This window comes from Lutra lutra, chromosome 18, assembly GCF_902655055.1.
Source record: "Lutra lutra chromosome 18, mLutLut1.2, whole genome shotgun sequence".
Lineage (NCBI taxonomy): Eukaryota > Metazoa > Chordata > Mammalia > Carnivora > Mustelidae > Lutra > Lutra lutra.
In genome coordinates this window covers 391,303-408,245 of record NC_062295.1, presented here as the reverse complement: position 1 = coordinate 408,245, position 16,943 = coordinate 391,303, and the positions used below count along the sequence as shown (strand labels likewise).

At 51.7% G+C, this 16,943-nt stretch overlaps 1 protein-coding gene across 6 annotated transcripts in view; it reads right to left on the bottom strand.

Moving 5' to 3' along the window:
- Nucleotides 1-16,943, bottom strand: part of RAB11FIP3 (RAB11 family interacting protein 3) — a 76,897-nt gene that overhangs the window by 34,130 nt on the left and 25,824 nt on the right. For all 6 annotated transcript variants that reach the window (XM_047712949.1, XM_047712950.1, XM_047712952.1 and 3 more), the window contains exon 2: nt 5,392-5,485. In XM_047712949.1, the coding sequence (XP_047568905.1) occupies nt 5,392-5,485 (94 nt within the window). The remainder of the gene's footprint in view (nt 1-5,391; nt 5,486-16,943) is intronic.

Sequence of the window (16,943 nt, the reverse complement as noted above, 5' to 3'; positions counted from 1 at the left end):
CTGCACTAGAGCTCGGGGTCTCTGCTGCAGGTGAGGGGCCAGGGTTGCTGTGGACACAAGATTTTGGTTTCGGAGGCAAGGGGGTCCAGGGGTGCCAATTACCCCAGTACAGCTCGAGACTGCACGTTGATTTTGTAAAAAGCTAGACTGTCTTTGGCCTATTTTCTCCTCTCAGGTGTTCCCAGTCTTCCTCGTCCTTCAAAAACCTGAAACACGGAATTCAAAGGTCTCAAAATGCAGCTGACCATTTTGGACGCGGAGGACGTATGCTCGGCCCTGAGGGGTGGACAGTGGTCGGGGGGTCTTGTCGCACATCGTGGACCAGGGGATGTGAACAAAGCTGGTGCTGTCATATTCCTGACGGGAACGAAACACGATTCTCCTGTTAGTCTTCTCTATGTGAACTAAAACAATTCTCATTAAGTGGCCATTTTTAATGTGTGTGTTCTTATTCTTCCAGAGCGTGGGGGTGAGCTGGCACGATGGCCTATTTGCAGCAACCCCCCCCCCCCCAGCTCGTTCTATTCCTGCAATAGGGCCTGTGGCAGGACAGTGACGATCTGCCTGCACGGGGCTGCCAACTGGGTCAACACACTGAGTCCCCCGCTGGGTGGCTCCTGGGAGCGGAGCGAGCCCGCCAGCCCAGACGGGCTGCCCACGGCCACAGGAGCACCTGAGGCACGCCGGGGGAAAGGCGGCTCTGGCAAGCACACACTCCGTTCTCCCAAATGCTCTCAAACGACAACAGCAAAATCAGCTCTGACTTCCTTTTATTATAGTGTTATTTTCACCCTCTTGTCCTAACCAAAGTTAAATGATGAAATCCAACTACAGAAAAAAGAAAACATCTGACTCCCTGAGCCCACTCGGCAGGACATCCGACAGATGTGCAGCTGGGGTGCCCCCACCAGCACGGCCCCCCGAGCCAATGTGGGCACCTGGAGGCCCAGCCCTTCATGCCCGCGCCAGGATCTGGTGCTGGCACGCTGGCACTGAGCCAGGGGCCACTCATTTACCCACCCTGCGGAGACATCCAAGTCTCCCATTGCCCATAGCACGGCCAGCGTTGTACCCCCACACCCTCACCTCTGCTGTCAGACCCTATGTCCAAACTGGACCCATCGGCCTCCCTGCAGCCCAGACATGCCAGGGTGCCACACCCAGACGCCCCCTCCTCCCACACTCCTGTCCCCTCCTGTAGCTGCCCTGCCTCATCATCTGTGGGCTGTCCTGAAGGCGGGGGGGTGCTGTGTCCCTGGAGCCTGGAGCAGTCCAGGTGCACGGTGTCTGTGCCCACAGTCCTCACGGGTCAGCTATGCCCTCCCCGGGCTGTGGCCCTCATCATCTGCTTCAAGCTGTCAGAGCAGCCGTCCTCTGCTCAGACACTGGACAGGGACCCCTGTCGCGCAGCCCGGCAGCAGACCACCCCGCAGGGCCCCTGGCCTCCCACCTCACTTCAGGAGCAGGGGTCTGCCCCCACGGGTTAAATTTCAGGGAGGGGGGACACCACCTGCAACATGGCATCATGTTGAGACCAAACCTCACCCTCAGGGGATGCTTCTATTCCAGAATGTCCTCACCACAGGAATAAAACAGCATTTTCATCTTGTATTCTGCCCAGAAAATACATGAAGGAGAGAACCAAACACTAAAATGGCAAGAATGATCCCAGAGAAATATATGTTAATAAATCAGAAGAGACCAGAAGCCCAAAAAAAAAAGAGAGAGAGAGAGAGAGAGAATATAATCAGACAGGTGAACAGAACAGAGCGACACACTAGATCCTGGGTGTATTTTGGTTTGTTATAAGAAACTAAATTGTAAAGAAAGAAAAACCTTTATATATATATATAAAATTAAATACAATGAGGGGTGCCTGGGTGGCTCAGTCATTAGGCATCTGCCTTCAGCTCAGGTTGTGATCTCAGGGTCCTGGGACTGTGCCCCGCATTGGGATCCCTGCTCAGCAGGAGCCTGCTTCTCCCTCTCCCACTCCGCCTGCTTGTGTTCCCTTTCTCGCGGTCTCTCTCCCTGTCAAATAAATAAACAAAATCTTAAAAAAAGGATTAAACACAACGAAAAGATAAAATGTAATTGTAGGGGCTCTCCTGGGTGGCTCAGTGGGTTGAGCCTCTGCCTTCAGCTCAGGTCATGATCTCGGGGTCCTGGGATCGAGCCCCGCATCGGGCTCTCTCCTTGGCCAGGAGTCTGCTTCCCTCTCTCTCTGCCTGCCTCTCTGCCTCCTTGTGATCTCTCTTTCTGTCGAATAAATAAATAAAATCTTAAAAAAAAAAAATTAGGGCGCCTCGGTGGCTCAGTTGGTTGAGCGACTGCCTTCGGCTCAGGTCACGGTCCTGGAATCCCGGGATCAAGTCCCGCATCGGGGTCCCAGCTCCATGGGGAGTCTGCTTCTCCCTCTGACCTTCTCGCCTCTCATGCTCTCTCTCACTGTCTCTGCCTCAAATAAATAAATGAAATCTTTAAAAAAAAAAATTAAATAGTGTTTCTAAATAGTTCCCTTGAGTTCCTGAATTCTAGAATTTTCTACTGACATCCTGGCACAGTACCTGAGGATTGTAGCATATCCTTCCCACTCTGCCTGCGCCAACCTTCCAGACTGGTTACGTCTAGTCTCTGGTAACAGGAACGATCAACGGCTTTCACTATCATGACTACACGGCACTCAACTGCCAGCCGACCGGGATTCTAGAAGCACATTTTCCGTGTGCTTCAGCTGCTCGCTTTCCCGGCAACGGTGACTGCCAGGTGTCTTGGGCCTGGCCTCTACGCACCCGTTGCCTTCCTAGCCCTAAACGATCAGGCCGAGCAGCAAAGGCTTCTCTGATGACCCCTGAGTTCTGGGGCCCTCCAGCTTCCGTCCCCGTCGACCCAGAAGCCTACACTCGGCCAGTCAGTTACGTCGGCACGAAGGTGAATTAAAGCTGCCGGCCACTGAGGCCGCCCCCATGTCTGCGGGAGCCCACCCCCCCCCGCCCCCGGGGATGGAGCTCAAACAGACACCCGCGGTGGGACCCCTCCGTCAGAGGGTGCACCGTCAGGCTCGCACACCACACCCCCAACCAATGTCAGGGAACACAGAGACCTCACTCTCTATCACACACAAGTAGGTGTGAAATTAATGACAAAATCTGAAAAGACATTCAGAAGTTGAAAGAACTTTTAAATAATTGATTAGCCAGAAATCACAGTGGATTTTAAAACTAAGAGAAAAAAGCATATACAGTGAGTTTCCCACAAGTTAACTGATGGAATTTTTGGAGAAAAACAAAGCTATCCCAAGGGCCCCAGGGGCCGCTGCAGTGGCCCAGGGAGGTCCTGAGGCGCATGGCTGGGCACGGGAATGTGGTCCATTTAGGAAGCCACCAAGGACACCAGCGCTTGAGCAGAGGCCAAAGTTTCCATGAAGTCACCACTAAAATCTTTGTGCAAAAGCATGAAGGCTTGAACAACGTCATGTCTAACTGCACACCTGACCTCAGACGGTCACCCAACGGTTACCACATACTGCCTACATGGCTACAGACACAGGCATGTGACGCTAAGCCCCAAGGACTCTCTTCCTCATCCCCGTGCCCACACAGCATCACCCCCACCGCCCATCCCCTGCCAGGACCACCGCCCAGAGGGTTTCCTGTCCCACCCACTCTCCATGTCTCCCCACCAGGCCCCATCTGCCACCCTCACCCTCAGGCCCAGGGCCCGCAGCCTCTCCAAGCACAAGCTCAGTCATGCTCATCTCACAGGCCTCAGGGCAGCTCCACCACTTGGCCCAGACCACACTCCAGCCGGCCTTCCCCGGCTGCTCTCCAGCTCTCCTCCCAGAGGGCTCCCGCCAGGAGCCAGCCTGCATGGCTCTGTGCCGCGGCCCCCACCCGCCACACCCACAGCCCCCTCCCTTGGGACCCCTCCTCTCATTACTAGGTGTGCTCTGGACCCAAAGGCCCACAGGGTTCCCAGGCAATGGTGGCACTCGTGTGCGTGGACTGACTGGGTAAAAGGGCAAAGGGTAAATACAGGTCACGATACACAGAGGTATCTCGGAGCCACCCGGCCTCAGTGTTTTAGGAAACCCAGCCCCTTTGGGACACTACTGGGCAATACGGTGGACAGACAGAGGACCGACCATAGACGCAACTCTATCAACAACTGCGGATCAGACTTCAGGTCCAAGGGCATCCTCTGAGCCGACCACAGCGGTCCTGCTCAGGTCTGCTCCTCCTCCTCTCACAAGTGCAGGAGGAAAGGAAGAGCCTGCCACCAGAGCCTTTCTGCCACCATCACCCCAACACACCAGGCTGAAGCCGGGCCACAAGAAAAGGAGGTCTCTCCAGGGCTCCGAAATTCGAAGCAAAAATGGGCGGCATATGGGCAACTTGAGAGTGTAAGAAACTAAGCTTACACCCGCAGAACCAGCCACCGCCCCTGTGGACAGGCCCCAAAGCCATGAAAACACGTGCCCACACAGAGACATACACAGACGTCCAGAGGGGCTGTACTCATCACAGCCCTAAGCTGGAAACACACGGCCCAAACGCGAGTGTCCGCCCTGGGCTACAGAGCTACGTGTGGGAAACCAGCTGCGGCGGCACCGTCCTGCCATCGAAAAGCAGACCCTGGTCCATGCAGCGTGGACGAAGCTCAGAGACACCACACGCAGGCAGCAGCCGCACGGAAGAGCGCGCCAGACAGTTCCCTCCATGGGAGCCAAGCCCAAGGGGCAAAAGCGCCTCCAGGGGACGAACGCCAGCCCAGGGTGGAGCGAGGAGTGAGGCTACTGCAGGCCGAGGGACGGGTCCACGGGACGGTAACACCGGCCGGGGTTTCCATTACTAGTCATGAAGAACGGCCAAAATTCAGAGTGACAAGATTTACTGAACATCCGTGCGCTTACCGTAAGGCAGTTTTCACTCAAAGTAAGGCCGCAAACAAACACCGAACTCGAGGTAGCCACGGCCACACAGGCCGAGGCAGTCGGGGTGGCACGCAGCCCATGGGGCGGGAGGCCAGGCGGAGCACGGCCAGACCCGCAACCACGTAGGGGAAGCGGCACGCGGTCCGCGGGGCGCAGCAGCTCTCACGCACGCGGTGCTGCCGCAGGGCCCTTGCGGTCCTCCTGCGCGCCTGCGGGAAGGGCCCTCGCCTTCTGACACTGTGGCCAGGAGGCTGAGCCCGCTCTGGAAGACGGCGTGTGTGAGGAGCGAAGGGCAACGAGAGGGCCCGAAACCCAGGGTCTTATAGGGGCTTGGAGGGGAAAGGAAGACGTTACATGCAGCCGAAAGGGCATTCCTGAGGGTGGGTGAGGGCACAGCCAGGGCAAGGGCTGGAGCAGAGGACGCAAGGAGAGGGGAACACACGGTGGGGGAGACTGACCTCCGTTCCTGATCGCCGTGATCCCTCGACAGAAGTCCTCAAAACTGATCACGCCAAGCCCACCGGGGTCCAGGTATTTCGTTAAGTCCTTCACCTGGAATTGTCAAGAGAGACGACGTTATCGAGCCTTACAAATCAGAGGACGGTACGCTCTGCCCTCGACCCTCTCCCCACGCCCAGACGAGCAGCCTGCTTGCAAGGTACGGTGCTGAATGCAAGAGTGACCAGAAGCTCCGGCCAACGACGGGAGGCCTCCCAGGGTAGACCGGCCAACAGCACCCAGGACCGCCGGTGATGGATATAAGCTCCTGCGGAGTCGACAGCCGTGCTGTCCAGGGAGAAGATCGGGAGTGCTGAAGGTTTAGGTATCAGTCGAGCCGTTGTGAGACTGTTACTAACGTAGCAGAGACCCTCCCATCCACTCCCAGAGGCCTTGCAGGTTGTGCAGAACCCTTAGTAAAAATGGGCAAGGAGACCCCAAATACCAAAAATCATAAAAGTAAGATGAGTCACACTTGGAATTTACAGAGAATGAAATTCTTCAGAAAGAAGACACATTTATATTTTTTCTTTCCTTTTTTTTAAAGATTTTATTTATTTGACAGAGACACAGCGAGAGAGGGAACACAAGCAGCGGGAGTGGGAGGGGGGAAGCAGGCATCCTGCCGTGCGGGGAGCCCGATGCGGAGCTCGGTCCCAGGACCCCAGGATCATGACCTGAGCCGAAGGCAGATGCTTAACACTGAGCCACCCAGGCACACCTATATTTTCAAGTATAAAGTGGGTTTCATCAAAATTTAAAACTTTTGCGTTTCAAAAGACACCATTAATCAAGGGCGCCTGCGTGGCTCAGTCAGTGAAGCGTCTGCCTTCAGCTCAGGTCATGATCCTAGGGTCCTGGGATCGAGTCCCATATGCGGGGGAGGGTCCCCTGTTCAGCAGGGAGTCTGCTTCTCCCTCTTTCTCTGTGATCTCTCTTATTCTCACTCTTTAATAAATAAATAAAATCTTAAAAAAAAAGTCACTATTAGTAAAACTGAAAGTCAAGACACAGACTGGAAAAAGATATTTGCAAATAACATATCTGATAAAGGACTTGTACCCAGAATGTGTAAACAACACTTACAGTGCAGTAACATGAACTACCATTCTTCTTTAATGGGCAAGACATGGAAAGAGACATTCTACCAAATAAGACAGACACAGGTAAGCACATGAAAAGATGCTCAAGATCGTGAGTCATTAGTGAAATGCAAATTAAAACCACAGTGATATCACGCACTATGAACACCTGTATTCACAACAACCCACAATTCGGGCACCCGGGGGGCTCAGTCGGGGTCTGCCTCCCACTCAGGTCACGATCCCGGGGTCCTGGGATGGGCCCCATGTCACGCTCCCTGCTCAGCGGGGAGCCTGCTTCCCCCTCAGCCCTCCCCCCAGGCTCATGCTCTCTCTCTCACTTCTCTCAAAAAATAAATAAAATCTTTGGGGCTCCTGGGTGGCTCAGTGGTTTAAGTCTGCCTTCAGCTCAGGTCATGATCTCAGGGTCCTGGGATCGAGCCCCACGTCAGGCTCTCTGCTCAGCAGGGACCTCCTCCTTCCCTGTCTCTCTGCCTGCCTCTCTGCCTGCCTCTCTGCGTACTTGTGATCTCTGTCAAATAAATAAGTAAAATCTTAAAAAAAAAAAAAAAAAAAAAAGATTTTATTTATTTATTTATTTATTTATTTGACAGAGAGATCACAAGCAGGCAGAGAGGCAGGCAGAGAGAGAGGAGGAAGCAGGCTCCCCACTGAGCAGAGAGCCCGATGCAGGGCTCCATCCCAGGACCCGAGATCGTGACCTGAGCTGAAGGCAGAGGCTTTAACCCACTGAGCCACCCAGGAGCCCCAAATAAATAAAATCTTTAAAAAAATATTTAACAAAAAAATAAATGAATAAAGAGATAAAAAGGACTGAAGAGAAAGCGACAAGGACTGGAAACAAAGGCAATCTAATGTAAGAGTAACAGAAGCCCCAGAGAAGAAAAATCAAAGCAAAGGTCCAGAACAAATATTAAAACTCTATATAAGAAAACTTCTCTAAGATAGAATCTTCAGCGTGTGCTGAACTACCACCTCAGGTACCAAGAGCTCAGGACCCCAGAAGACCCTATTCCAGGACTTACTCTGGTGAATTTCCGGACATTAAAGGGAAAAACCTGAACAGCTACGCAAACTTCAACTGACTTTACAAAAGAAAATCTGATCATCATTAAACTGTTGAGCAGCAATACCCAGTGACAGGGAATGTTCCAATCCATGATCTGGGTGTTGCTCAGGACAGGCGCCTTTATGCCACTGAAAGAGAGAACAAAGACACAGACTGAAGGCCCAAAGCGAACACCTGTGATCCCAAATGTGACCAGAAGAGTCACGATGAAGTATCGCTCGTGGAGTATTAAAGAAAACAAAGACCTTCTAACTCTGACCAACCGACAGTAAGCACCCTGGCACCCAGGCTGTGATATTTAAGCCCCACTTCCCACGAAGAGGAACCGGGAGCCTTGGAGGCTGGCCAGGAAGCGGACACGTGGAGCCCAGACTCCCCGTCACACCTGAAAACAAAGAAGCTGTCCAAGTCCCCTTAAGTCACAGCCAGTGACTCAGGAGCCAGCCCTCAGCCTTCACAGCCAGAAGGGAAGCACGAGCACGATGAGAAGGGCAACTCAGGGGACGGAGACCCCCCAAATGCGCTGTAACCCGCGAAGGCGCACTAGGGGAAAGCAAAGGAAGCGGCGTCACTGGAGGACACTAGTGCAAGTAGAAACAAAGGGAAAGAATCAGACGGTTCGCCCGTCTCTCCTCTACAAACTGTTTAACTCAGTTTCTCTCTATACAGCACGTCAGCGGGGCGCCTCGGGCGGCTCAGTCGTTGGGCGTCTGCCTTCGGCTCGGGTCGTGGTCCCAGGGTCCTGGGTCGACCCCGCATCGGCCTCCCTGCCCTCTGCCCCTGCTTGTGTTCCCTCTCTCACTGCGTCTCTGTCAAATAAATACATCTTAAAAGTAACATCTTAAAAGAAGAAAACCAGAGCATCTCTGCGAACGAACAGGGGAGGGACAAAGGACCAAAAAGCCACCCCTGCAATGCTCAACGCAGCAGTGCGCAGAACCAGGGACACTCCGCGCTGCCTAAAACCACGAGGACAGACCACGCGACGCCACGCATCTCCTGAAGAAAGCACGCACCACCGCCTAAATCCAGCCTGCACCTAACTACCAACGTACAGAAATACGGCGATCAGAGCGACACGCTTGACGGCATCACGTGGCTGTAACCAGCAAGCCCACTCCGTGAGGACCCTGACAGAGAAGCGAGCTGCTGTTTCCAAGGGAAGAAAAATGGAGAGGAAGCCCTCACTACGAGACTTGGAAGACGTACCAATCTGGGACCATGTAAGGGGTTTTAGGATCCTGATTCAAATAAGCTGTTGTTTTAAATCCTATTTACAAAATAATTAGAAATGTGAATACTGATCCTAGATACTGAATACTATATGATACTAAGACAACTTTTACAGGTGTGATAATGGTATTTTAGTAATTTTTTCATATACTCACTGAAGTATGTGGAGATACTTCGAACGCTGGGGACTAAAGGACATCCACAGCTACACACATGTGGCTGACTGGCCATGACTGGCCGTCGCTGAGGCGGGGGCGGGGTACTGGGGAGACACTGCACCACTCTAGCTACTTTCGTATAGGCTTGGACTTTTCCGTAACGAAAATCTTAAAGAGAGAGAAGACAAAAGAGCAAAGCAAGCAAGCAAGAGAGGACCATGCCGGAGGGGCGGCAAGGAAAAGGGGTAAGGCACTTGGCCCGAAGACAGCTCACCTCTGACCACAGAAGGAGGCCAGAACCATCCAGGAAAGCCAGAGGACAGGAGGGGGAGGCCATGCAAATACTTGGGGATGAGGTGTAGATAAGGTATTTTAAAGGCAGAGAACCAGGGCTCAGGCTACTGTGTGCATGAGCCCCTGGCCGAGCTGGCCAAATCCGTTAATCCATACCACCCACAGCGTCTGTCAGGGCGTCCTCTGCAGTGGGCAGTGGGCAGGCTGCCACGTCCAGCCCTCACACCACTATTTGGGTAACATAAAGCCAGACTGGAATAGGACCAGCTCAAGCTGACTGACCCTAACAGTCCAGGGCCCTCAAGCCACAGACTGCGTCTCCCTCTTCTCCGTCCACTATGTGGAGAAGATGGTGGCCACTGTCCTTCCATCCCAGGGCCCTACATGCTGCTGAGATACAGGGCCTGGGCGTCCATTCATCCGCTGACTTCTTGAGACAACTGACTTGGAATCATTGATAAAATGCCTCCTTCCATATCTCACAAAAATTCTCCTTCCTAAAGCACACGATCTCTAGTGAGAGGCTCACTGGAAACCTGAACGGCCACCCAACCTGGAATCCCCACGGGCCACTCTGTCCTGAAGATGCCTGAGAATTCTGGGGCACCTGTCTGGCTCCCACAGCAGAGCATGTGACTCTTGATCTCAGAGTCACGAGTTTAAGCCCTACAGTGGGCATAAGTTTTACTTCACAAAAAAAAAAAAAAAAAAAAAAAAAAAAAGAAAGAAAGATTTCTAAGAATTTCAACAATGAAGCTACTGATTGAACACAAAGTACCAAGTTGTCCATTCTGAAACATTAACCCAAAGCTTTTTAAACAAATCATTAACTAGTAGGCCTTTATGCAAGTTACCATGTTAGAAGATGAATTAAAGTACATACATTTTTTTAAAGTGCACTTTAACTATACCTTCTTTTTTTTTTAATTTTTTTAAAAGATTTATTTATTGGGGCGCCTGGGTGGCTCAGTGGGTTAAAGCCTCTGCCTTCGGCTCAGGTCGTGATCCCAGGGTCCTGGGATCGAGCCCCGCATCGGGCTTTCTGCTCGACAGGGAGCCTGCTTCCTTCTCTCTCTCTGCCTGCCTCTCTGCCTACTTGTGATCTCTGTCTGTCAAATAGATAAATAAAATTTAAAAAAAAATAAATAAACTTAAAAAAATAAAATTATTTTAAAAAAAAAGATTTATTTATTTGACAGACAGATCACAAGTAGGCAGAGAGGCAGGCAGAGAGAGAGGAGGAAGCAGGCTCCCTGCTGAGCAGAGAGCCCGATGCGGGGCTCGATCCCAGGACCCTGAGACCATGACCTGAGCCAAATGCAGAGGCTTAACCCACTGAGCCACCCAGGCACCCCTAACTATACCTTCTTTGTAGTCTGGAGAGTACACCGACTTCCATATAGCTGATGACTGGGGATGATTCTAATTCTCTAAGCTCAAAGGACTCCATTCAGAGGATTTCAAAAAAAACAAAACAAAACAAAAAAACAAGGAGACTGTGAAAAATAAGGACCTGCCCTTCCTTGCACAATCCAGCAGAGCCAGAAGAGCAACGAGTTAAGGGACACAGACCAGAATGGTCCAAGCCAGCCAGCACCCTCTCCGGACTGCCGGCAGCCACAGGCAGAGCGGGCACCTATGGCATTCTTCATAATTAGACAATTACTAACACATTACCCTGTCTCTGCTACAGATGTGGAGACATAAAGGGGAAGGGAGGAAAGCAGAGCAAGCCTGCTAACCACAGTGCAGGCCACTGAAGAGGCAGCTCTCAGAGAAACCGAGCCCAGCCCTTCACAAGGAGAAGCTGCCCGTCTGTGGATCTTACGTTACCGCCACACACGAACTGTGACATTCTCAACAAAGCTTGTCTTGTCACAGGTCAGGGTGACCCCATCAGGCCCCTCAAACACGTTTACAGGACACCCCAGCCAATGAAAGCAGAGGACACCATCCTCGTCCGTGCATACGCGCATCTACCAAGAGACCACATTCCGAAACATGAAACGAGTCCCAAGAGGTATGAGGGGACTCAAGTCAACATCATCAGTCATTAGGAAAGAGCCAACTAACCCTTCAACGAGAGGCCTACCTCTTCGAGCGGCCGTAAGTTAAAAAGACTGGCCAAAGGGCGCCCAGGGGCTCAGTCCTTGAGTGTCTGCCTTCGGCTCCCGTCATGATCCTGGGATCCCCGGATGGAGGAGAGGGCTCCCTGCTCAGCGGGGAGTCTGCTTCTCCCTCTCCCCCTCCCTGTTTGTGCTCTCTCTCACTCACTCTCTCCCTCTCAAATAGATTAATCTTAAAAAAAAAAAAAACAGTACTGAAATACTTATATTTATGAATAAAGAGATACCAAGTCTGGGATTTCCTTGGAAACACTGGCGAGGCAACAAGGCTGCTGGGAGCTGACACTTTAGCAGAGCAAGGGGCACCCTTAGGCTTACTACCTTCCTGTCTCTATTTTCATATATGCTCGAAATTTTCCATAATGATAAGATTTTTTAAGTGTAGAATTATATGCCTTAATAAAGCAAAATATATGGGCACAAAAAAGCAAAAAACGGGTGTGCAAGTTCCAATGTGCCACACGTCTGCCCTTTTCCATCAGATTACTGAAATGATGGAAATGTGCATGTCACATAAGCTCTTTCTTGCAAATCAGTGTTTAAAGTAGGCTCCGGTCTACGGCCACACCATCCTGAACGCCTGTGATCTCGTCTAAAGCAGGCTCCAGGTCCTGCATGGGGCCTAACTCGGGGCTTGAACTCATGATCAAGGCCTGAGCTGAGATCAAGAGCTGGACGCTCAACCAACGACCGATCCAGTGCTCCAAAACACAAGCGCTCCTGGCTGACAGAACATTTGAATGGACTAAATGGTTTGAAAACAGCTTTAGGTATATAAATCTAAAGCCCTTTTGGGCGCCTGGGTGGCTCAGGTCATGCTCTCAGGGTCCTGGGATCCAGCCCTGCATGGAGCTCCAGGCTCTGCTGGGGGCGGGCCTGAACAGCCTCTCCCTCTGCCCCTCCCACCACGCATGTGCGTGGGCACTCTCTCACTCAAGTAAATAAATACATCTTGAAAAAATAAATAAATAAAGCCTTTTGATTATCCTAAAATCCCAGGTCCATGTTACTTTGAGGTCTCCCTGCTATTGTGTAACGTATTAATAGTCAGCTTTTCAGGAGAGGAAAAACGTCATCCAAGGAGGGAAACCGCTTCTGATGTGGCAGAGAAACCTTTTATTCAATTCAGGCGAGCAGCAGGAAAGAGAAGTGGACGGGCCATTTCTGCTTCCCAGCATCCCTTTTCCAGGAATCACTCCCATTCTAAGGGCCCAGCTAGAGACAATCTGCCACCCCAAGGTTTACTCCCAAGCCTGTCCCGGGCTCCTCAGGACCCCTGGCACTCCTCACCACACGTCTGTCTCCACACCTGCGGGAGCAGACCGGATAGGTACAGGTCAAAGGAACTGCATCTCTTACGCACTGAACAGAAGAAAGACCGTGAGAATCCCATGTTTGGGGGAGGCAGTGGGACCATAATCCAAAATTTCAGCACTATGTTGATCTTCCTTATCAAGTAGTATTTCCTACAGGAATCTTACTGATCACACAGTACTTACCGGAATGTCAAAGAAAAATCCAAGTGTGGGTTTAGAATTCATGTGATGCAGTAAGACAGACCCATCAGAAGCAAGAGGTGCGAACACAGATGCACGGAGGAGGGACAAGCAGACGACAGAGGCGTGCGTCTTTCCTGGTGCGAACTGTGCCCAAGGCAGGGGCGCTGCCCCCTCCATCACGGAAAGCGACCTACACTATCAGACACAGGTACTCCACACAAAGCTGAATTCCCAGTAAAAATTCTTTCCCTGATATTCCCCTGAAAATACGTTGCAAATCCCATAAGCAGCAGGAAGCAACAAGCCAATTATTAAAGGTTAAACTCTGAAGAAGCTGAACCCTTGATATTAATAATTATAAAGATAGACGCCTGGGTGGTTCAGTCAGTGAGCATCTCCCATCAGCTCAGGTCATGATCCCGGGGTCCTGGGATCGAGAGTCCTGAGTCTGGCTCCCTGCTCGGCGGGAAGCCTGCTTCTCCCTCTCCCACTCCCCCAGCATGTGTTCCCTTTCTCCCTGTGTTTCTCTCTGTCAAATAAAATCTTAAAATAACAATAGTAATTATAAAGATACGGATATGTACTTGAGACGGGGGCTTTTGCTAGTTGGTTCTAAGATTTCAACAGCTATACTGAGGGATTCTTAGAAACAAAGGATGCTTGAGAAACTATTTTAGGGATACGCCGAACACATAGAAGTTGGAAAAGTTGTGTGCTCACGGCAATGGGCACTGGTTTGAGTTCTTGGATTTGCAAACAAAAAACAAAAAAGTAACAGCAAAAAGAAAAACAAGAAAAATAACAACTCAGTGACTTTGTTGTAGACACACAGGGCAGGTGATTCGAGGGTCCTCTGAAACAGCAATGGTACCGATGGTACCGTATCTGTACCAGTGGAGACAAACCCGACCAGGGGCTTCCTGGGTGTTACATTCCTAAGCCTGCAGAACAGTGTCACACCACGGCTCTGGGACCTTGGACACAGAGCACCAGAGAGAACTTTTTACCCCTCGTAGGTCTGCTTTGCACCAACTACCATGGCAAGTAACTTTTTCAGGGATAACGCCCGGCAATTTATGCTTAAAGACCCTGTTCATAGATTCCTCCCTATGAGTAGAAATACTTAAAAAAAAAAAAAAAACTGGCCAGCTGTGTGAACATGAGGTAAAGACTCACTGTCTCCCTATCACCTAAGCCACTTTGGAATTACTGGGTCCTGCTGGGGAGAAACGATGTCATTTGAATAAACCTAATGTCTAATTTGGGGCAACTTAAAAGGCTAGGCATATTTACTTCTTCTTCTTCTTCTTTTTTTTTTTTTTAAGATTTTATTTATTTGAGAGAGAGAGAGAACGAGCAGGGAAAGGGGCAGCAGGAGAGGGAGAAGCAGACTGCCCGCCGGGCAGGAAGCCCAATGTGGGACCCAATCCCAGGACCCCAGGATCATGTCCTGAACTGAAGGCAGACGCTTAACCAACAGTCACCCAGGTGCCCCGCACAGAAGCCCCTCCGTCCGCTCCTCATCTGCCAGTGGTCTGGGAGGGATCCCTGCCTCCGCGTCTAACGAACGGGCTCCCGGTGCTACTTCTTGGCTCTTCAAATGCACCTGCTGTGTTTTAGCTTCTGTGGAGAAACAGGAGAATTCAGCACTCCCGCTGCCAGGTCCGACTAGGTCTTCGGTACTCACGTCACCAACTGCATAAATATGCCTCGCTGCTGACCCACACTGAAGCCACAGGAACACCTCCTACGGGATTCTTTCTTCGACTTAGCAATTCCCTTGCTTTTGTTGCCTTTGTTTTCAGCATTCGACTGCTCTACCCTCCACAGGTCCGCGCACCTCCTTCACAGCATTCCCCCCAGGATCTAACTCCTAGCTGTGTCCCCACGAGGGACCCAGGAACCTCATGCCTCTACTACCTCCCCTTCATCTTCCTTGCTCAGAGCAACCTCGGAACCTTCCTGAGAAAGGGCGTGGGGTGTGCACCGAGTGCCTTCACGCCTGTGCTCTTCCCTCTCCCAGACACGTGCAGCTGGAGGTGGGAAACGGGTCCTGCGTGCAGGGGACGCTCGGGCCGCAGAGCCAACCGCACCTGTCCTAGGGCTCTGCGGAGGGTCTGTGCTCATCTCTGGGACCTGCTGGGCACTTCTTCGTGCAGGAATGGCCTGTGTGCAGGGGGTACTCTCTCCTCACTGTCCTGACCACAGGAAGAGCCCCTCAACGAGAGATACGGTCCCCAGGCTCTGGACGTCCTCAGGAAGGAGCCTTTGATACCATCTCTGTCCCCGTCCCCGGTACATCTGTCAGGTGCTAGGCCTCATTCATCATTACTCCTGTACTTTCCTTTTGTCTCTTTTTCTCTCTGACTTTTTTTTTTTTTTTTTTAGATTTTATTTATTTATTTGACAGAGATCACAAGTAGGCAGAGAGAGAGGAAGAAGCAGGCTCCCTGCTGAGCAGAGCCCCATGCGGGGCTCAAGCCCAGGACTCTGGGATCATGACCTGAGCTGAAGGCAGAGGATTTAACCCACTGAGCCACACAGGCGCCCTGTCTCTCTGACTTTTAAAGAACTTTCAGGGTGGGGAGGCACCTGGCTAACTCAGTGGAAAGAGCATTGGACTCTTGATCTCAGGGGGTCTACACACTGGGTGTAGAGGTTACTGAAATAAATAAATAAACTTCAGGAAAAAAGGAACTTTTGGGGATATATATGTGTGGTTTTTTTTTTAAAGATTTTATTTATTTATTTGACAGACAGAGATCACAAGCAGGCAGAGAGGCAGGCAGAGAGAGAGGAGGAAGCAGGCTCCCCGCTGAGCAGAGAGCCCGATGCGGGGCTCGATCCCAGGACCCTGAGATCATGACCCGAGCCGAAGGCAGCGGCTTAACCCACTGAGCCACCCAGGCGCCCCTGTATTTTTTTTTTTTTAAGGATTCCACTGATTTATTTGACAGAGAGAGAGAGCATAAGCAGGGGGAGCAGCAGGCAGAAGGAGAGAGGAAGTAGCAGGCTTCCCACTGAGTAGGGAGCCCGATGGGGGGCTCGATTCCAGGACACTGGGATCACGACCTGAGCTGAAGGCAGAGGCTTAATGACTGAGAAACCCAGGCGCCCCTCTGGGATATATTCTTGACTTGATCTCTCAACCTTTCAACTGGATGATTTTATCTTTAACTTTTCAGGGTACACTTTAGTTCTCTGAATGTGATGTCTTCTTTAACCTGACAACATAAATCCAGTTTTATTTTCCAAGTTCTCTCCTGCGCTCTGCACTGACTCTGTGCCCTTCAGGTGCCTTCTGCTTTGCTTTTCTTTCTTCTTTATTTTTGGTTACGATCTCTCCCTTTCTTGTTAGAAGCTTTCCTCAACTACCTGAGGTCCCTGCCCGTCCCATTGTACTTAAAAGTGGTCCCTGAAAAGCAGACAGGAGCCTTAGCCTGATCCGCATGGTGGGCTCGGGGACCGGAGGCCGTACCGCAGGCGCTGCAGGCCGCAGTGTGGCTGTGTTGCCAGCTGGGTCAGCCCTGGACGCCTACCTTGGCGGCATGACCCTGGGAAGGCTTTTGAGTGTGTCAGGAGAGCTGTGTATGGCCAGCGTGGTGGGCCCATCAGTTTGTGCACATGTTAGCTGGAGTGGACGGCTGGCTGTGGAGGGGTGGAGCTGTTGTGGTGTGGGACAGGGCCAGGCACAGGTGGCTGGACCTGAGAGGAGCCACGAGGACTCAAGGGCTGTTGCCTGCCAACAAGCCGTGAGAAGCCAGGGATCTCAGCCCCATAACCACAAGAAACGGAGCCCTGCCAACCACCTGGGCCAGTGTGGTAGAGAACCCTGAGCTTCAGGTAGACAGAGGCGGAGACCCCAGCAGAAGAAACGGGACGGGGTCCCAGGCAGAGCATACAGCCAGCGGAAAGGGCCGAGGAACTGGTGTGCCCACGGTATGCAGGGATCCTCGAGGGGCCCGGGGGGCTGTGGCAGAACAGGTGAGGGAGTCAGCAGGAGGAAGTGAGGTCAGAGTGTCCTGGGAAA